Source organism: Leptidea sinapis, chromosome 11, assembly GCF_905404315.1.
Source record: "Leptidea sinapis chromosome 11, ilLepSina1.1, whole genome shotgun sequence".
Taxonomy (NCBI): domain Eukaryota; kingdom Metazoa; phylum Arthropoda; class Insecta; order Lepidoptera; family Pieridae; genus Leptidea; species Leptidea sinapis.
The window spans coordinates 12305610-12326198 of record NC_066275.1 but is presented as its reverse complement, the minus strand read 5'-3'; the positions used below and the strand labels follow the sequence as shown (position 1 = coordinate 12326198).

At 35.3% G+C, this 20589-nt stretch overlaps 1 protein-coding gene across 5 annotated transcripts; it reads left to right on the top strand.

Moving 5' to 3' along the window:
• The first annotated feature begins 1248 nt into the window (after positions 1–1248).
• LOC126966927 (A-kinase anchor protein 1, mitochondrial) lies at positions 1249–18834 on the top strand. 5 transcript variants are annotated; one of them, XM_050811233.1, is made up of 8 exons: positions 1249–1422; positions 4012–4847; positions 5255–5495; positions 5576–5715; positions 5823–6000; positions 11554–11772; positions 14134–14264; positions 17122–18834. In XM_050811233.1, exons 2-8 carry the CDS (start codon positions 4038–4040, stop codon positions 17191–17193), a joined length of 1791 nt encoding a protein of 596 aa, XP_050667190.1. In that variant the 5' UTR covers positions 1249–1422; positions 4012–4037; the 3' UTR covers positions 17194–18834. The 5 variants fall into 5 exon arrangements, with proteins under 5 accessions (XP_050667190.1, XP_050667188.1, XP_050667187.1 ...); XM_050811231.1 differs by having other exon boundaries at positions 1250–1426; positions 14131–14264; XM_050811230.1 differs by having other exon boundaries at positions 1251–1422; positions 14131–14264.
• The last annotated feature ends 1755 nt before the right edge of the window (positions 18835–20589 follow it).

Genomic DNA, 20589 nt, shown 5'->3' with positions numbered 1-20589 from the left:
ATTTTAACGACTGTCTTACGAATTTTTGGTCAAGTCACGTGTCTTGACTCGAGCTTAAATATTTTATATCCATCCCAAGAAAAGTGCAACGCAACGCCGCTAAACAAGGTTTCACTTCATAAATAACGAATGTTATTAGTAATATAATTTTGTTTAATATAAAGTGCAATATATAATAGTTATTTCATTTTGTTTTAAATAATAAGTCACTAATTAGATAAAAATATTGTTTTTGTAAACTATTTCCAAAACAATTCAATGAAGAATGTCAATGGTTATGCGAAATCGATTGAAACTTTGTTACAATAAAGTCTAAAGGTATATAAATAGACTGGTAATTTGTTTCATTATCAAAATACCAATTAGTTTAGATTTTACACACATCTAAAGTTCCCATAAATAAGCCACTGTGTGACGTCACAGGTTAACACTCTCTTTAGTTCCATATTTAGTCGTTTTGCTTTTACATTTCGGCAGAAAGTCATGTTCCTTTCTTATATTTATATAAAACATTTGAAACAATATTTGCGAAAAAGTAACCTGTACCGGAGCAAAGTACCTACTGGTACTCTCTATCTCACGCTACTGCGTGTTGACTTATGACGTCACACATAGGGAGCATTGGTCGGTCGAAAGTCGCGCTATGCGCATGTTTACAATCCTATATCTTGGAAACCAATTATTGAAGTATCGAAATAATTTTTATACATAATTTTCATATTTTCTATAGAGCATACGAAATCAAATTGAGCGAATATTCTACTATGTATTAGTTAAATACCAATTAGTATAATCATTAAGGCTCAGTGTACCATATGTGGAACTGATATGAAAAGTTGATTTTTCCGCAAAATATGATTTTATTATATATATTTTATAAGGTTTCCCTATTAGAAGATCTCTAATGATAAACTATATATTATTGTCGCGCGCTAAAAAAATGAGCCTTGTAGTTGTAAATACATGCTGATAATAATAGTCCAAAAGAGCTGTAAATTGGTGCTATTGAATTTAATATTTATATATAATGTTTAGATAGTTAGTAAATGTACTTATTCATCAAAGATCACACACAGTATGGATAAAAGCATAATTTATTCATATGGAAGAGTGGTAGCATACGTTTAAAATAAAATAATAATTAGGTACATACATCAAGCAGCAATAATAATATTCTGTTATTATGATTAATAATCTGTGGTGATCATAGTGGTGACTGCAGGCTGATGTTGCCACTATGTAGTCGCCTGTCGCCATATTGAATTTTGTTGTGCTTCGATAGAAAACATTGTGAGCACGTGGATTATTGGAATTTTATATTTGAGCAAAATTCAAAAGTAAAGTTTAATTTGACGTATTTTAGAAGTGTGTTTGTATTTATTTTAATATAAAAAACCCTATCGTCAGTCTTTTTCTTTCAAAGTAAGTAAGTAAAACACATAAATTGCCGGCGTTATACAGATTTAGATCACGGGGTTTCATGAAATGATATTCTATTTCTCTGTTTACGATAGTTTTAGGAATTGTGTTTAGGATTTTGTAGGATCGAGTACCATAATTTAGTATTTTAAAATGCTTAAATTTTGGTTTAACTTAATTGCGTAACCTTTCTTTTTTTATTTCGTGCAAATGCTTACGTGTTTCCCCTCAAGGTATATCCACATTGCTGCTCGTGACCCAAAGCGAGAACGTTAACGTAGACACCGTAAGTAATAACATAAGCACGTGGTGACTACCCATGAATATTTAGAATATTAAATATCTATAAAATATGCATAGTTAAATAGTTGGCAGAGAATTGCAAATAGTTTTAATTATGTGTCGTCCGTGCTTGAGTTGAGACATTTCCGTATGGTATCACCGGTATTGTGAATAGGTCATTCGCTTTACTATTTTCGTAGATTTGCGTTTGAGTTATTAATTCTACTCATTATAATGGAACAGGTATGTACTTTTATTTAATTACATAAAATTTAGTATGTAACAATAATTAAAAATATTTTTTTCCTTATCAGTTTACCTTTAAATATTATGATTTCTGTTATCTATTTCAAAATGAGGTTGCTGTCTGTTGATATTATTCACATTGTTACAGTTATCAATTTTTTGATAAAATATAAAAAGAATTAAATATTATGTTTTAACACATTTCTGTATATTGTTATTTATGTACAATTTTTTATGTGGTTGTATTGCCAAACTGTTTTAATTATGGATACTTGACCATAAATTTAAATTTAACAAGAAAATTAATATTGATAATTTTCTAACCTATCTATCAAAAAATATTTATTATTTTAGTGTATGTTCAATGAACCAAAACTATAAAATAATTTAAACTATTAATAAATTATGAAGGTTAATTTTAGTATTTTACTGTTTTGTCAAATTTTCACTTTTGATTTGTGTAGCTTCCATTCTGAATTTAGAGAAGTAATTATTTATTTTCGATAAGCAAGTCTGCCTGACATAGATTGTATTTCTCACATGTCAAAGACTGAAATGAGCTAAGGAAGAAATACTCAGATAGAAAATAAATTGATAAACTAGTTCTTTGTAATAAGTTTCATGTAAAAATTCATAGCCATTCATTCAAAATTATTTGCTATTTTAGAAAGACTGCATTTATTGATTCTTGATCACATTTTTTTTTCTCTTATTATTGATAATATTAGGATTTTTAAGTAACTTAATAATATCTCTTTCTTTAGTAGAATTAGAATTATTTGAAATACTTTTGAATAATTTGAAAAGATAGTGAATGTTTTGTAGTTGTCAATTCATATTATTTTCCAAACAAAATTATCTAATAGGCTTGCCTTTTTGTAGCATTGGTTCAATAGTGAGAACAATGTGTTGCATTTCAGTGTGTTGACTTATTAGTAACAATAAAATATTAATGATTTTGTATTTTTTTTTTACAAAGGTTTATATATTATTACACATCACTAGTTTTTTAACTATGGAGTAGATAGGATAGTAAGAGATCGTAAAAATGTAGTTATTTTTTGTATTGGAATAATAATTGAATAATAAACTTTTTTTTTATACGCTTTATATTAGCTTCACCTGTATGTTTGTAACCGACTTCTTTGGGCGCGATTTTGACGGCTAGAATTATGATTTAAACGGCTAGATTATGTTCAAACTTTGTAGATTTATCGAGGACCGATGACATACCACTAATTTGATAAAATTATTCAATTTTTCAATTTGCAAAATATGATTTTTGTTAATTTATATAATTTTCATCTATAGTCGATAAGGCAGGAATTGATGTTAAAGTACTTAATAGTTTTAAAAATACGCTTTTATAGAAAATTTAACTAAAAAATTAAAAATAAATAATATTTAAAAAAAACTAAAAAGCATGCTTTATATAAAATTCAACTAAAAAATAGAAAATAAATTTAAATTGAAAATAGTGTAAAAAAAATATATTTTATTGTAAAAAAAGTGTGGGGTATAGAAGAATTATCATTTTAATAATATCTTTCAATTCCTGCCTTATCGACTATAGATGAAAATTATATAAATTAACAAAAATCATATTTTGCAAATTGAAAAATTGAATAATTTTATCAAATTAGTGGAATAGTGTTTTTTTATAAAAAATGGACAATACTTGCCAAGTATAGTGTATCCTCCTACCAGTGGTGGGGAGTGAGTAGTGTGTAGAGAAGTTAATTTATGATTAAAACAGGACATTGAATGAAATTTGTCAATAGTTTTCTAATTTTGAGCGATTACTTTTTGACAGTTTATCATTTTTTCCTTATAAATATGTTGTTTTTTTTTTATAATTTTTGAGAATAGAAGTTGATTACTATTGCTTGATACTGCATGCAATAATTAAAGTACTGTGACATCCTTTACCTGTTTACCTTTCTACCTTTTTTTTATTTATTTTTTTTGACATGTAAATTGATTTTTGCACTTAAAAAATTAAATTATGTGTTTTATATATGTATGAAATTGTTTTTGTTGCATTAAAAAAATCTTTTGTTATAGTTTATTGGTAAAAGTGGCTCTTGGAAATGGCACCCTGTCGCCAATTGCTTATGTGGTCAGTGCCATCAATAGCAGTCTTGTTAGGAATCTTTTGGTTCAAGAAAAAGAGAGAATATGCAAAATCTGACCCAGGTGGAAGAGAAAGAATAAAAAGCTTAAAGGAAGAATTAGCAGAAGCCTTAAATGCTGAAGCTGAATGTACACAGCTGACTCCCCTGGGAAGGATTGATCGCAGTATCATTAAATCTGCTCCAATTGATATTGTGCCGAACGGCAGTAGCTCCCAAAGGTCTTCACCCTTAGAGTTGACTGATGAAGAAATTGATTTAGAAATAGAAAAAATAATTAGGAAAAAGTCTATTGATAAAGAAAAAAAAATGTCTTTTGTTAGAGATAGCCACATGGATTCTGTAGCTACAAAGGATGCCCCTATTCTTGTTAAAGAAACAACATGTCAATTATACTCATCTTTCAGAACAGACATGACTTGTAATATCAACAATCCCAGCTCTGCCAAAACTACAGAGCCTTGTGAAAATTCAGTATTGTCAGAGAATATTTCTGAAGATGTTATTTCACAACCATTTTGTCAGTCTGAATGTTCTAAGATGGATGCTGTGGCTTCTGAAAGCAATATAACTGATGATACTGTTAATGATTCAGATAATATAAATGAGACTGAGGAACATAGTAATAATAATGAACATGAAGGTCAGAACAGATATGCAGCTTCACAAGACAGAAGAATTTCTGAGAGAGACTCTGCCAACCACAGTCCAGTTGACCCCATGCTAGCTAGTCCGTCTATGTGTAATTTTTCAGATGATCACAGTGAGGTAAATATCAATTCATCAATTGGATTATGTTGTATCTAAAGCCATGGTGACGGTACTAAATAATTTGCTGAACACTGAAAAAAAAGGCAATTCAATTTACATTCCTTTATGTTGGTGGAATTTTATGTAAAACTATTGTAAGATGTTCATCTGATGGTAAATGATATAAAACCTGCCCATTACATCATGTCACTTTGGTTTACTAAAAACCCTAATATTCTAAGTGACACCTCCAATGTACCATTATGACATAAATGCAGTGGCTCAGTAATGGCACCAAATCAAATGTTGCTTTGCACATTACTGTTTGTTCACAGAAAAAAGTGCATGGTCCAATTGTTTAAAGTTAAGATAGTTCAAGCTTGGTTATCTTAGAGTATAATTTTTAACAATAACATGTATTCCAGGGTTCTAGTGATAGTGGAAAAGGATGCTCAGAGGCTGCAAGTCCACCTCCTGTAACTATGAACATAGTTCCCACTGTCCCGGGGCTAAGGATACATCAATTTTTAATACCTCAGACTCTTGTTGGTCTACTAATAGGCAAATGTGGTTCGTTTGTAATTCGTATTAAAGCTAAGACAGGTGCAACCGTATACGTTAGGAGGCATCCTGAAATATCAAAACAAAAAATATGTGCAATTGAAGGTAAACACTGACAATTTTAAAATTAGACTTATTGATTATATGGTTTTGAATAGGATTATGATTCAAATTGTTTATTATAGGAACTGAAAGTGAAATTGAAGCTGCGTTAGAAATGATTAATGAGAAATTTCCAGAGAAAAGATTTCCAAATTTTTCAACTCAAGAGATCAGCGCAGAATTGTACCAGAGGCTGGCACCATTAGTGCCAGAGTTCCTTCAGGTGAGTTGTTCAAATGTTTAATTTGCTACAAGATCTGTTTTTATCTGATCAAAGAACAGTTGTTAATTTGTTCGCTGCATAAATTAGTTGTGTACTATATTGTTCAGTTGCAGCTCGTGGAGTCTGTAAATAACGAGACTATAATGACGTGTCTCGTGAGCGCGGGACATTTCTTTCTACAACAACCTCTACACCCGACTTTCCCTTCACTACACGCCCTACATCGGCTCATGGCCGCGACATATCAGAATCCGGACGTTCCGTCATTGCCGCGACCAGTGAAAGGTAAGTGCCGGTATATAGCCTTAAACGATATTATACAACGAAAGTTGATACATGTTCATAGACTTATCGAGTCACTTGTCACACTAGCTTAGATATGCTTTATATATTTCATAACTACAATGACCACGTAGATATTATTCGCGCAGTAAATAGTTCTAGTTGACTAAACCACTTTCATTTTTAAATCTGTAAAGCTGACTTTGGAAAACTTTTAAATTGTATATAATGTGTTCCGTCTTATTATGATTGCGGTCAAGGTCACACGAGAATAACTGCCGCGTACAATTGAGTGCGTAAGAAAGGTTATAGTGATGTTTTGGCAAATGTTTTCTCAAACAAAATGATCAATGTTGTTTATATAGTAGCTATACATATGTATTGCATGAATTATTTTGCCTTGATTTTAGGTTTAAGATTACTACTACATTGATATGACTGTTCCATATTTTTTTTTAAATAAATAAACAAAAATACGGAAATATATACATTTTCATCGTGTGTATGTTTTACGTAATTAAAGTCGCAAGGGAAAGCTAGTTAATGCAAATAAAATTATTAAATATTAGTCAGAAGTGTTACGACTTTACTGTGGCAAATTTTAAATTTGTTATAATATGGTACCTACATTAATAATGTCTACTATACACATGTAATATTTTATAGCTATGTAACGCACGATTTGAAAATAAATACTCACATAAAATTGCAATAACTATCGATGATTAATAATAGTGTTTAACTTATTATCAGAAAGACCTTTGAACTTTCTCCTCAAATATCCAAATACCCTTGACGAAAATTAAAGATTATTACTAACATTGTTTAAGCGAAGGTCCCACTTAAACTACTAAATCGTTCGTTAATTTAATACTAAATTAAAGTTTAGTATAGAATTAAATTTGTGATTTGGAAATATTTTAATCAAATAACACAGCCATACATAGTAACGGTATTTAATATCTATATATTTGCACGGACGAGTAAAAAATAAGGACTCCGTGTCACCTTACATAAAAGTGAGGGACCAAAACAAGCCGGAAAACGTGTAAATACATAGCCCCACGCATACACTAATACAAGCCGATCGGCCGCCATTATGAGATTTTCCATCGTCTGTGACAGATCAGTTTGCGTCGCAATAAAATATTTAAATAATGCCATTGTGCGTTGTGAAAAAGTGTAAAAACAATAATATAAAAGTATTTGTGGATATATGATTATCTGAGGGAGAAAAAATTGTGTAAAATATTCTCACACACACTAGCATAAAGGTGCTTCACTTGCTAATATCACGGCGCGGAGTCCTTCTTTTTTTACTAGTCCGTTGTATATTTGTGTAAGAAGAGATATTAAACTTTCCATTGCGTTAAAAAAATAGTGTTTCAACTCACAACTTCTTGACAAAACTTGTTCATATGTTAACAGCCTTGACGTAACCAGTATTAGCCCTGACATATAAATGTTATCTGAATAACAATTTTAAATATTATTTATTCCCAACATGTAAATTTTGATGTAATTCACAAAACTAGTGGTTTGCCCCGAACGAGACCTCGCGAATCAATACGTAAGAATAGAACGTCTTGACGACGACACAACACTTAAATGACAGTGTACCTACGTAGCTTTGATCTTAATTTGTGATATAAGATACAAAAATATTATTACCAGATATTTTTCATTTATTTTTCTCTCTGCAAAATGAGTGAACCTAATAAAATTTTATTACAAAAAGAAAAAATGTAACGCAAGCTGCGATAAAACATAAGTATACTGTCAGTAAGATTCAAAGTCAAATGTGTTTATTCAAAATAGTATGCCTCAGACCTGAGAAGAACGGGCGCAAGAAACTCAGCGGACTTTTTTTCTTCTTAATTTACTTACAATATATTATGTAGTATCGTTCAATAAAATGTATAATTAAATAGCCTGAGGGTGTTCGCTCCATTGCCAGTCTGTGGTGTCTTTAAGAAAATCAATTATGTTATAGTAACCTTTACCACACAAACGTTTTAAAAAATTCTTTTGAATTTCGACACAAATTGATCTTGTTGCAAATGCATAGATATACATCGCCCCACATAAGGTTTTATTGTTCCTTGTGTTAAAATTGTGATTGATGAGCAATACAGAACATTATCAAGAATATAATATTGAAATGCAACAGTCAAAATTTTTATTTCTCTAAATTTTTCTTTGAGTAGCACAAAGTTGGTTTAAGTATTTTCAACCCTCACGCGATTTTTAAAAAGAACACTAAAATCGGCATATCAATTACCATGACCTAGTTACGACATAACTGAAGAACTGACCACAAACAGTTTTGTCTCATAAAAGCAAAATATCCAAAAAAGCTCCATATGTGGATACCATATAATGAGCTCAATGAAATAAAGATGAAAAGTGGTTGACTTCCGACAAGAATGTGTCCGAAAAAGGTCAGGGTCAAAGGTAGCTCAGACTTCATAGACTGTGGCAAAACCCGTGTTAAGTCAAGGCTGTATATGTTGGAATTGGAAAGGCAAAGTTAATTATGAGCTTTTACGGCAGAGCAGAAACATCGATTCTGATCTACTGCCACCGACTGATGATTAATATTAAAGCTAGATGTTGAGAGAAAGCGGCCGTAATTGATAAAGGGTGTGGTCACAAGAAAGTCTATTCACTCATAAGAAGTGGTAATGCCTCACCCATGTAGCCCTGACCTGCACCTTAAGATTTCCAACTGTTTCGGTTGTAACTATTTCTTGTCCAATACATATCAATTAATTAATACTGTAACACATACATATAAGCTTTGGAAACTATAAAAAGATTGTGTATTAAGAAGAAATTTTCATAAACTTTTTCAATTTTCAATGGCGGAGCGCTCGCACGGAACGCGAGGTCACTGGTTCAGTCCCACATCTTTCATAAATTTGTTTTCAAATTTAATTTCTGTAAAGCATCCCAGGAGTGTGGGTTATCACTTTGTAAATAACAAGAGGTGAAGAAACTTCCCCCAACCTAATACTAGAGTATTAATTATTAATTTTTTTTTATGGAAGAGGAGGTTAAACGAGCGTCACGGTCACCTGATGTTGAGTGATCACCGCCGCCTACATTCTCCTGCAACACCTGGAGGATAGAGTACCCATTTCGTATCGTCCTTGAACCACCGTACAAGGAAGCTCCTTCCATAGTTTGGTTTTATCTTCTGAAGAAAACTTGGCAAAACTATGTTTGGGGTCTTTATACCAGTGGGAGGCTCCTTTGCACAGGATGCCGGCTAGATTATGGGTACCACAACTGCGCCTATTTCTATACCAGTCCAACCACTTTTGGATCGCGAAGGCCTTTTGAAGTTCGCAGCGGCAGACAGGACGGAAATCCTGGCCGACAGCCTGGAGCGACAGTTCGCACCAAATCCAGACTTGGATCCCCAGCACACCAGAAGGGTGGAGGAACTTGTGGAGGCATATCTAGCAGGAAGAGAGACCACAAACGACCAAGACCAGTTGTTCGTGACTCCAGGCCAGGTGTCAAGGCTTATCAAACGCCTACCTACAAGAAAAGCACCTGGTCTGGACCAAATTACCAATGAAGCACTGAGGAACATGCCAGGGAAGAGTGTGGTCGTGCTCACTCGCATCTTTAACGGCATATTCCGCTCCGACCATTTTCCAGACGCCTGGAAAACAGGCAAGGTGGTGATGCTTCTAAAACCAGGGAAGGACGCCCGCAAACCGGAAAGTTACCCATCACTTTGCTAAGCACTCTCTCCAAACTTTTCGAGAGAGTCTTACTGAAACATGTGACGCAAAACCGAGAGAGGAGCAATTCGGGTTTAGAGCGGAACACTCCACGACCTTGCAAATCACACGAATGGTAAACGAGATGGCCGTGAGCCACAACAAGAAGGAATATGTCGCAGCCGTACTGCTAGATATGGAGAAGGCCTTCGATCGCGTATGGCACGAGGGGTTGCTGTACAAGATGATCAAAACTGAGATGCCAGTGCAAATAATCAAAATATTAGCTGCATTCTCACAAACAGAAGATTCCTTGTCTGTGTGGAGGATTGCCAATCGAGTGTTAGGCAAGTGAGAGCCGGAGTACCTCAAGGAAGCTGTCTCTCTCCGCACTGCTATGCCTGGTATACTGACGATATCCCGGTCGTTGGGCAGGCTAAGCTAGTACTATACGCGGATGATGCAGCTTTCTAGGCATCCTCCTACAGACCTGAGTTTACAGTAAAAAGACTCCAACCAACACTAGAAGCGCTACCAGGATGGTTGAAGAAATGGCGATTAGTTGTGAACGTAACGAAAACGCAGGCGATCATCACCGGAAATACAAAACTACCCTCACCCTTGAAGCTGATGTCGGAGGAACTCCCATGGAGGCCGGACGTCAAATACCTGGGAGTTACCATTGACCGGAGACTCAGCTTCAAGAAGCACATTGACAACACCATCGGGATGGCGAGGGGTGCTCGCGCCAAGCTCCAGTCTATCCTGCGGTCCAAGCTGCCACTAGGAACTAAATTGATGATATACAAAACATACATACGGTCCAGACTGACCTATGCAGCAGCTTGGTACCCGTATCTCACAGCGTGGAACCGGGATCGCCTGCAAGCACAAGAAAACCTTGCGTTGCATGCCATAGTGGGGGCACCGCGATACGTACGAAACGCAACAATCTCCAAAGACTTGAAAATTGAAAATTTAGACGCCTTCGTAAGAAGGATTACAACAGACATGTTCCGGCGAACAGACGCCTCGTCACATCCTCATCTGGTGGGAATTGCCCCGCTACATGCAAGACCCCCAGACAGGAGGGTAGACGAAAAATGAAGGCGTACTCAAGGGACTGCGTAAATGAAGAGGAGGATGAAAACTCCACAATACCCCGGAAAAGGCGAAAACTGACAGACTGACCGACTAAGCTACGAGCTAAGGCACAAAAAAAAACACAAAAACAAAAAAAAAATCGTTGTGCCCCAAGCAAGTAGTGACGACCCCAAGTATCATCAAGTGACTCTCCCAACGTCTTGGGAAAAGAAATGCCAGGGTATAGGGCCCCGCCCTGACACCCTCCTTCCGCCCTCACACAGGGGGTGAGAAGAAAACTCGACGCGCGCGCCTATTTCTGCCGCGAAGCAGTAATGTTTAAACATTATTGTGTTTCGGTCTGAAGGGCCCCGTAGCTCGTGAAATTACTGGACATATAAGACTTAACATCCTATGTCTCTAGGTGAGGAGCGCAATTGCAGTGCCGCTCAGAATTTTTGGGTTTTTCAAGAATCCTGAGCGGCACTGCATTGTAATTGGTATAACCATCAGCTGAACGTCCTACTCGTCTCTAGCCTTATTTTCTTTAAAAAAAAAATGTTGGACGTGCTCCACAACTACTCTGTATGACGTACTGGACATGCCATCTACACTTCCGCTTACAACCAAATAGATTAAAATTTCTTGCGTGGAATTCGAGGTCGATGTAAATTGTTGCTCGTCGAGGCAAATGAGAGTCCCCTCGTTATAATATTTTATCTTTTCTTTACATTGACAGAGGGTTCAATCTGCGCCGCACCGACCGAGAACAACTGGTACCGCGCTCAAGTGATATCAACGTCAGAAGAGAACGACACGTCTGTGGTGAAGTTGGTTGACTTCGGAGGGTACCTCACCGTTGACAACGATCAGCTGAAGCAGATCCGGCAGGACTTCATGACTCTGCCTTTTCAGGCAACAGAGGCTGTGCTTGCGTTCGTCAAACCCACCAATAATGGTAACCACTGGAATCATAATATTCTTATAGGTTTTTAGTACTTTGTTTAGTCAACATTAAACATCAGATAAAATAAAACTTTACACCCATACTATAATTATGTAACTAGCGTTCGCATAGTTATTACAAAATTTGCTTTCAAATCAGATAAATAGATTCAAATGATTTTGACCAATAAAAATTTATTATTAGGTATCCTATAATAAGTGTCAAATATAATTTAAATGAAAATTAAATTGTTAGAAAAGTGTTTTATTAAGAAATTGAATAAATTTATAGAAGAAAAAATGAATAAACAGAAGAAGATTTGAAAGAACAATTCTTTATCATACGCTTCGATACGTAACCTCCAAATAGTATCTAGGATGTTAGAAATGACATCAAAAAGAATTCTAAAAGAATTATTTTTGAGAAAAAAAATGCCCTTTATGGCTGAACTAAAAATAATAAAAGCAAAAAAATAGTAACCAGTGAAAGCCAAACTTCTAACAATTCATTCAACTTTTTCTTAGGTGAGTCCATTTTCTTATAAAATGATCCGAGTTACAAAAAAACGGCGTCATTGTCCGATCCGAATGCGCTCCGATCATGTGTTTACATACACATGTAGCGTCCGAGTGCACCTGAGTATACAAATGCGCAGTTTGGCAGTATGGCATCTAAAAAAAAGCAGTTATTGTGTGATTTTTTGAACTACGATGCAAGTGAATTTTTTTCTCAGAGCAACGTATTTCCATATTAGCCTAGAATAAAAAAACAAATTTATATAATATTATGCTTTACAAATTCATAAAATATAAATATAATATAATAAAAAAAATCTTTGTCAGGGGTGGAGTTCGATCTTACTCTTCCTCTCGGGAACCAGAGTTTAAAACTGGCGCCTATGAACGCGCGGCCAAACTGACTTGAAAGCAGTAGTTAAAATTAATGATACAACTTCACCCCAATACCTTGAATGTATACAACATTCACTAGTGTGATGAAGAAATCTAAGTTAAGCAAATAATACACGAGGAAACAAAAATAAATAGCCAATCAAAATACGAACATTAATTATATACCTGTGTGTTTGTTTATTGTTATACTTTTATTGAACAAAAGAAAGTAAAATATCATAACCTTGAGATTATAATGATGTAATTTATGTAAACTGAATATATATTGCAATTAAGTCAGTCTTGAATTTATTTACATTATTATTAATTCATGTCATTCAATGCCAAAAAAATCAAAGCTCATTAGTGTATTTAAAGGGCGTAGGTATTTGTCTAATGTGCTGTGCCGGATTAAGCAAACGCGGGGTCCGTAGCAATTGTTATACTTTTATTGAACAAAAGAAAGTAAAATATCATAACCTTGAGATTATAATGATGTAATTTATGTAAACTGAATATATATTGCAATTAAGTCAGTCTTGAATTTATTTACATTATTATTAATTCATGTCATTCAATGCCAAAAAAATCAAAGCTCATTAGTGTATTTAAAGGGCGTAGGTATTTGTCTAATGTGCTGTGCCGGATTAAGCAAACGCGGGGTCCGTAGCAAATTCTTTCAAGTAGCCTTTATAAATAGCAATAATCGGTCTGACTCTGAATCTGACCTGTATTGTCTTAGTAGGAAATTTAGTAATATTTCAAGTTTTTGCCACATGAAGTAAATTCAATATACTATCAGCGTAATAAGTTTCGCTCAAAAAATTACACTCCGCCAGAGATGAGGGGGTTTAAATATGCGGGGCCCCCTTTCGCGTAGGGTCCGGAGCTATTGCTACTCTTGCTATGTGGTAAAAATTCTGCTGCATATGCTGGAGAAAACAACAGCATTTTTGCGTTTCGTGTATGAGCGGATACTTGGATACCCGTACATGTACCCGACGGCGTATTTCATCGGTTGCCTCGGATACAACACTAGAAATCAGACGGGCTCTCGACCAAGCAACTACCTTACTTAAAGTTAGCCGGGGCTTAATAGATGACCTTGGTATTCATAATGAGCTGGTTCGATTGTATAAACCTGACAATTATAGTCGGAGCAGAAAGAACAGTCTTCTCGCGGTACCCGCGTGTCGCACGGTAGCACGCTCGTGCCGCAAGTCTTGAAATTATTTAACCACCTCGTAGAAGCCAGCCCTGATTGTGATCTACATATTTACTAACAAACTTGAGGTGATGGCGCAGTAACTGCTCCGGCTTTGGGAGTCCTCGTATAATGGGGTCTAGCAATACCAAAGTACTTGATTAATGTAATTGGTATTGTAACAGTTTGTATCAAAAATAAAAATCCGGGACTGCTAATGTGGGAAGTGGTGAACTAGTAATGGGATGGGTGTTTGATGCCGTTGACGGTCGTCAGAAGCTGAGTGGAGCAGCGAGGCGCTGCGCATCATGGCGGGGCTGACGGCGGGCCAGCTGCTGCACGCGCAGGTGGCGGGCTACGACGAGGGCGGGCTGCCGCTAGTGCATCTCTACCTGACGATCAACCCGCAGGTACCGCACATATACAATATTTAAAGAAAACCCATCTATGGTATCCTTACAGTAAATATTATGCTGATCGTATAGAAAGTGTTCAGAGGCGGTTTTTAAGATGTCTTTGTTTTAGAGTTAATGATACCTTTCTAACTATGTAGATCTTTGTAAAAAGTTTTACTTCTTGCCATATATGTATTATCTGATTTTGTATTCATGTTAAAAATTTAAAAATTTTGACAGCAGATTTCCTTACTAAAGAAAATTTAAATGTTCCACAAAAATTTCTTAGATATAGATTAGTGAGTAGTAGCTCAGGCAAAACTAAAGGGTGTCCAGCGGAAAATTTTGTTTTTTAAACTTAAATAAAAAACATATTATTAAACTCAAAATATTTATTATATTTTTAAAACAAAGCACGTTTCTGCGGATTTTATTTTTTAAAAATAATGTCCTCCAAGTGACGTCCATTTCGCGTAACACACTCTTGTAAGCGAACCCTCATATTGGCGAATACGCGCGAACACAGTGCTTGGGGGATTGCATCAATTTCACGCCGGATATTTTCTTGTAGGGCAGATATGGTGCGGGGATTATTACAGTAAACTTTGGACTTGAGGTATCCCCACAAGAAAAAATCACAGGGCGTCAAGTCAGGCGATCGTGGTGGCCAGGCTATGTCTCCGTACTTGCTTATTAATTTTCCAGGGAAAATGTCCCTTAACTTCGACATGGACACCCTGGAAGTGTGCGGGGTTGCCCCATCTTGCTGGAAATGTGTCCTATTGTTGCGTCCTGGAAAAACTTGCAATTGCGGCACTAAAAACTCATCAATCATGCGGCAGTATACAGAGGTATCCACAGTTTCCCCCTGATTAAAAAAATACGGTCCGATTATTCCTTGAGCTGAGATGGCGCACCATACTGTGGTTTTCGGGCAGTGCAAACTTTTCTGATGACGTTCTCTTGGGTTGTTGGGATTCCAGTAACGCATATTTTGCTTGTTTACGTAACCCCCGATGTGAAAATGTGCCTCATCGCTGAACAATATGTTTCCAAGTGTTCTGGGGGTTCGAAATCGTTGCAAAGCCGTTCTGGCGTACCTTTCTCTTGAAACATAATCGTTCTCATTCAATTTTTGGACAATTTGCATTTTATAGGGATGAAGCTTTAGTTTTTTTTTTCAAAATCGTATGCACAGTTGACTTCTTAATGCCTGTAGAGGCGGCAATCTTTCTTACTGATTTCCTTGGATTTCTAAGAATTTCTTGACGCACCTGTGCCACTCGTTCTGGTGTTGCTGCCGACGTAGACGGTCCTGGTGGCGGCCTATTGATCATTGTCCCTTCTTCTCGAAATCTTTGCACCCACGTTCTGATAAGCTGCGTACTCGGACCATCGCTTAATCGCCGAATGTTGTAATGCAAACAAAAAGCACGACGCGCTCGAATAGGCGAATTGCCGTTCAACAAATATTGTTCCACCGCATACGCGCGGTGCGCGCCCGACCAATGACTCATGGCGACTGACAAATCCGCAGAAACGTCGCTTCTAACGTCACCCCCTCCGCAGCCCTAACCCCGCTAACAAATGAGTAACGTTTATTTAAAGTTGAAAAATTCCCGCTGGACACCCTTTATATTTTAATAATGACTGATCCGTATCCATCACTTTCTGATCCAAGAAAAGGGTGTGTGTACTTATGTACACGCGTTAGAAGTTATACCTACTTCTTTAGCGTATGGAAAAATAAATCAAATTTTAACAAATAGTTAAGATCAAAGATAGTATAAACACTCAGAATTTTAGGTTAATATAAACAAGTATAGTTTTTTTTATTTATACATAAAATTTGTTAATATACCAGAAATAAAACAACACGAAAACAAAAAAATATTTTTTAGTTAATAATGTAATAATTTTTATCTACACCCATGCTTTAAATCCTTTATTAAAAATTCTGAAACAGTTGCTTATTGCCAACATTAAAACACCCAATGTTCTAATAACCATTACATCACCCAAAAGAGTGTTGTAATGTTGTACTAAATTTCATAACAACACACCTATGTTTTTTTTTCGATCCCTTCATGCGCAAAGAGTTTCAACAGACAACCACATTCTTATTGCTCGATGCGTGATATCTGTATGAATTTCAAAAAAAGAACATTTTCGTTTACGCGCGTTCCACACTACCAGAACGTCGCGCGCCGTAAAAAAAAGTAGGTTATTCGAATCCCCGCCATTTTGCTTCGATATTTTTATTGTTTTGTTTACAAAAAATGAACGATTCATTTTAAACACTGCAAAAGGACATTATATTCGAATGAATTTTAATTATTGCACTATACAAAATGTAAATTACTACTAAAATAAATAATTGTTTCAATACTTAGTTTATATGTATATAATCAGTAATGAATGATATTAGGTTACTATTAGGACGTATTATCGTCTATTAGTTACGAAACAGGTGTTCTTAATATAAAAATACCAGAATATACAACTTAAACATAGTTATCAATTTTCATACCACCTAGAACTAACTTCACGATGTAGAATTCAGGTGTCGGTGTGCGCGCGCATCGTAAAAATTCACTCTCATCATTTTTCTCCATCGCACCAAAAGAAGTATAACTTCAAAAAACGAATTTTTATTGATCGCAAAGAACAAGAAATGGCGATAAATGTTTAAGACACTGTGTTGAAGAAATGCAGAACAAAAATTTGTTAAAATAACCTAATTATTTAAATCTCAAATTCTAAATCTCGAAGAAAAAATAAATTAAAAAAAATTTTCATCGTTTTAAACTCTGCATTCAAGTCCACGTTATCTGTACAAATTTTGTTCATGGTTTTGTGTTTGTTGTTTCAGCAAGTAATATTCCTGAACAGAGAGTTGGTGGAGCGCGGGCTGGCCGAGTGGGAGGTGCCGCCGGACTCGTGAGGCGTCGTCCTCACCGCCCCACTCGTAATACGAGACCTGCGCCCCTGTAGCGCCCCTCGTGGACCTCACGACGCGCTTCTTGTATTACCAGTGACCTTTAGTATACGTTGCGTTCCTCGCTGCCTCGGCACTCGTAGATTAATTATTAAACTCTTGTCCGGCGACGGTCGAGTTTTGTGATTTATAATGTTCGTATTCAAACTTGGGTTGTTATGACATGTTTTATGTGTTGACTTGTTTTGGTACAAGATGTTTACAAATTAGAGTCAGTAGTCGGTACATACTGCAGTGGTTATTCATAAATTTGCCCAGACCTCCATTATATGAGTGATGAAACTTATATGGACTACTATTATTTTATCGACAAATTATGTCTTAGATGTAAGCATTTTATTTTTGGCGTTTTGCGTACATTTATAACTATTATATACTACCGATACGTTTAGAAGTGGAGTGAGTTGGTCAGGATGCTCATTATAATGTATAATAGCACTGCCTTCAGCATTTTGAATATATTCTGTAATTTATAGCTGTGTATGACGAGACATTGTATAGTGCCAAGTATTGGGTATGTCACGCGGTCGCCCAGATGCGCGTCACGTGTCACGCCCTCACACGCACACAGCGGTATTACGTCACGTTATTATATTTAAATAAACATTTGGCCAGTGTTGCCTTCAAGTCGTGCCTTTGTAATAGTTTTCTTCCATTGCTCGTAGAACACATATTTTGTATCAAATGTATCAAGTTAACCATGCATGTTATTTAGTTATCATATACGGCGACTAGTTTGTTTCACGGAATATAAAAGCGAACAATTCAATGATTTGCGTTGTACATGAAATTTAATGTGATAGATCTATTTTTACACTAGAATGCTTAATTAAATAAATGACTGTTTATGTAAAATTGTATAAATTTTCGTAGAATAATTACAAAACGAGTGTAAATTAAGAGTACAATATAACAATGTGTGGTTGCTTTGTGTGATTCTGATGAACGATATGTTAGCAGTGGCTGACACTATATTTAAAATAAAGATTTCTTTCCAGGATCACAAGACACATCTCAAAACAGATATAACATATCTGTAGGTTATACGTGCGTGTTGAGGTCTCGTCTGAGCCTAACGTTATGTTGACAGGAAAACGAATGCTTCATTTTAAATATTTAGATGTAAACTGCAATGTTTGAAGATTGACAATGGTAATATGTTTGAAATTTATAATGAGCATGTTGATGTCCCAATCTAGGATTTAATGTATATAATAGCAAAATAATGTAGTTACGAAAGCAATGAGATATGTGTTCTTAATATTAACTCAGTATTTCTAGTTTGTTTGAGAGTTAGAAGTTTTTTTTAGTGTTTTGAGTATCTGTATGCCTTGTGTAGTTTCTAAAAATGTTTAGAATTAGTGATTTACCTATACTTTATTAGCTGTAATGTCGATTATACAATAGCGACATAACCTACATAGATATAAACCGGGTTTGTTCACTTCCAGAGTCCCGCCAGACACGGAGAGTGAATCGGTTGATGGTATGCGTAGCTGGCTATCTGTTTGCATTTTGTTGACGTCCTTTTTGTATATAAACTAATATATTTGCGGTTAAATCAATAAATTATCGTTTAAAAAATAATTATTGTTTTATTGTTGTGCATACTCGGCCGAACCGCGCGGCAAACATGGCCCACTGATGTCCGCGTTTCCTCGTTTTAGCTAAAAAAAAAAACAGTCAAGAAATGCAACTTCTGAGCTTCACAAAACTATGATTTTTTATGACGTAATCTTAATAACGACTGTATTTATTTATTGAAGTCTCAGCAATAATTAAAAAACATTATTGGAAATTACTACCTTTGGCTTTAATGCAGGTAGTAATCTATCTGGCCGTGAATGTATGGACTTCATTGTTTCCATGGGAAATTTAGTCACTGCTTGTTCTAAGGATTACTTATAGTCCGGTCCAATAGGAGTGAAGTTACAAAAATTCTCACCCAGCTCAATATTGGTAAGATTGTTCAAATACCATTATAAATGAAATCTAAAGTCCTTATATCCCGATGTCTAAAAAAAATTTACTCAGGGTCAAAAAAAAGGGGTTTTTCACGATTTTCAGCATGACATGACTCGAGCGAGACTGCCACTTCAGGGCTTTTAGCAGGGTCGCCCATACAAAAAAGGCATTTATTTTTTCAAAATTGGTTCGTTTAGAATTCTTTTTGATGTCATTTCTAATAACTACTAGATACTACTACCTCTTCGGAAACAAATGGCGCTCAGAGAGAGAAGAAGCGGCGCAAGAAACTCTCCCAGCATTCTTTTTTTGAGCTCTTTTCAATAAAAATATACAATATTGTACAATCATTTCTATCGCTATAAAATAATCACAATCTAGTCCCAGGCTGTCCGATCATTTAGATATTCAGCAGTGGAGTAATAGGATTTACGGACAGAGCCATTTTTTTATAAAACATTTAAATTTATTTATAGATAATGCCTGAACAGTGGCTGGGACTTTATTATAGAAGTGTAAACATTTACCCTTAGAGCTATTATGTATCTTATGAAGCCTACTAGAAAAGTTACAAGCAATCCCTGATTTCTAGTGTTATAATAATGAAAATCACTATTAAGAGCAAAAAGGTGACGATGTTTGTGAACGTATATTAAATTTTCATAAATGTACTGAGAATGAACAGTCATAATATTTATTTCTTTAAATTTTTCTATGAGAGATTGTCTAACCAAGCTGATATATAGCACGAACAGCTCTCTTTTGCAGAGCAAACACTATATCAATGTCAGCAACATGACCATAGTAAAATACCGTACGTCATGATGCTGTGAAAATAACTGAAGTACACTAATCTGGCGGTCGCAACATTCGTGTACTCTCTAATCTTTCTAACTGCATATGCCGCAGAGCTGAGTCGATCTGCTAGATGGGCAATATGTGGACCCCACTGAAGCTTTTTATCTAACGTGATACCCAAGAAGACCGTAGTGTCCACAAGTTCCAATCTCTAGTCATTTATAAGTACGATGGTTTGTACCTCCGCTGTGTTTGGTGTAATGAACCGTAAACACTTTGTTTTTTTTTCTGTTTAAGTGCAGATTATTCGTCTCAAACCAACGCACTATCTTTCAGAGTGCATTGTTTACCTCGTCATCAATATCTGCACGTCTCTTCACTTTAAAAATAAGTGAAGTATCATCAGCAAACAATATAATCTCATGGTTATCATCTACCACAAACTGTAGATCGTTAATATATATAAGAAACAAGAAAGGACCGAGAGATTAACAGTGGAAATATTCCATTCCCGATATTTTTAGTGCAGCCTATGTATTACAGCAAAAATAGTCCCACTTATTTGTATATATATATATA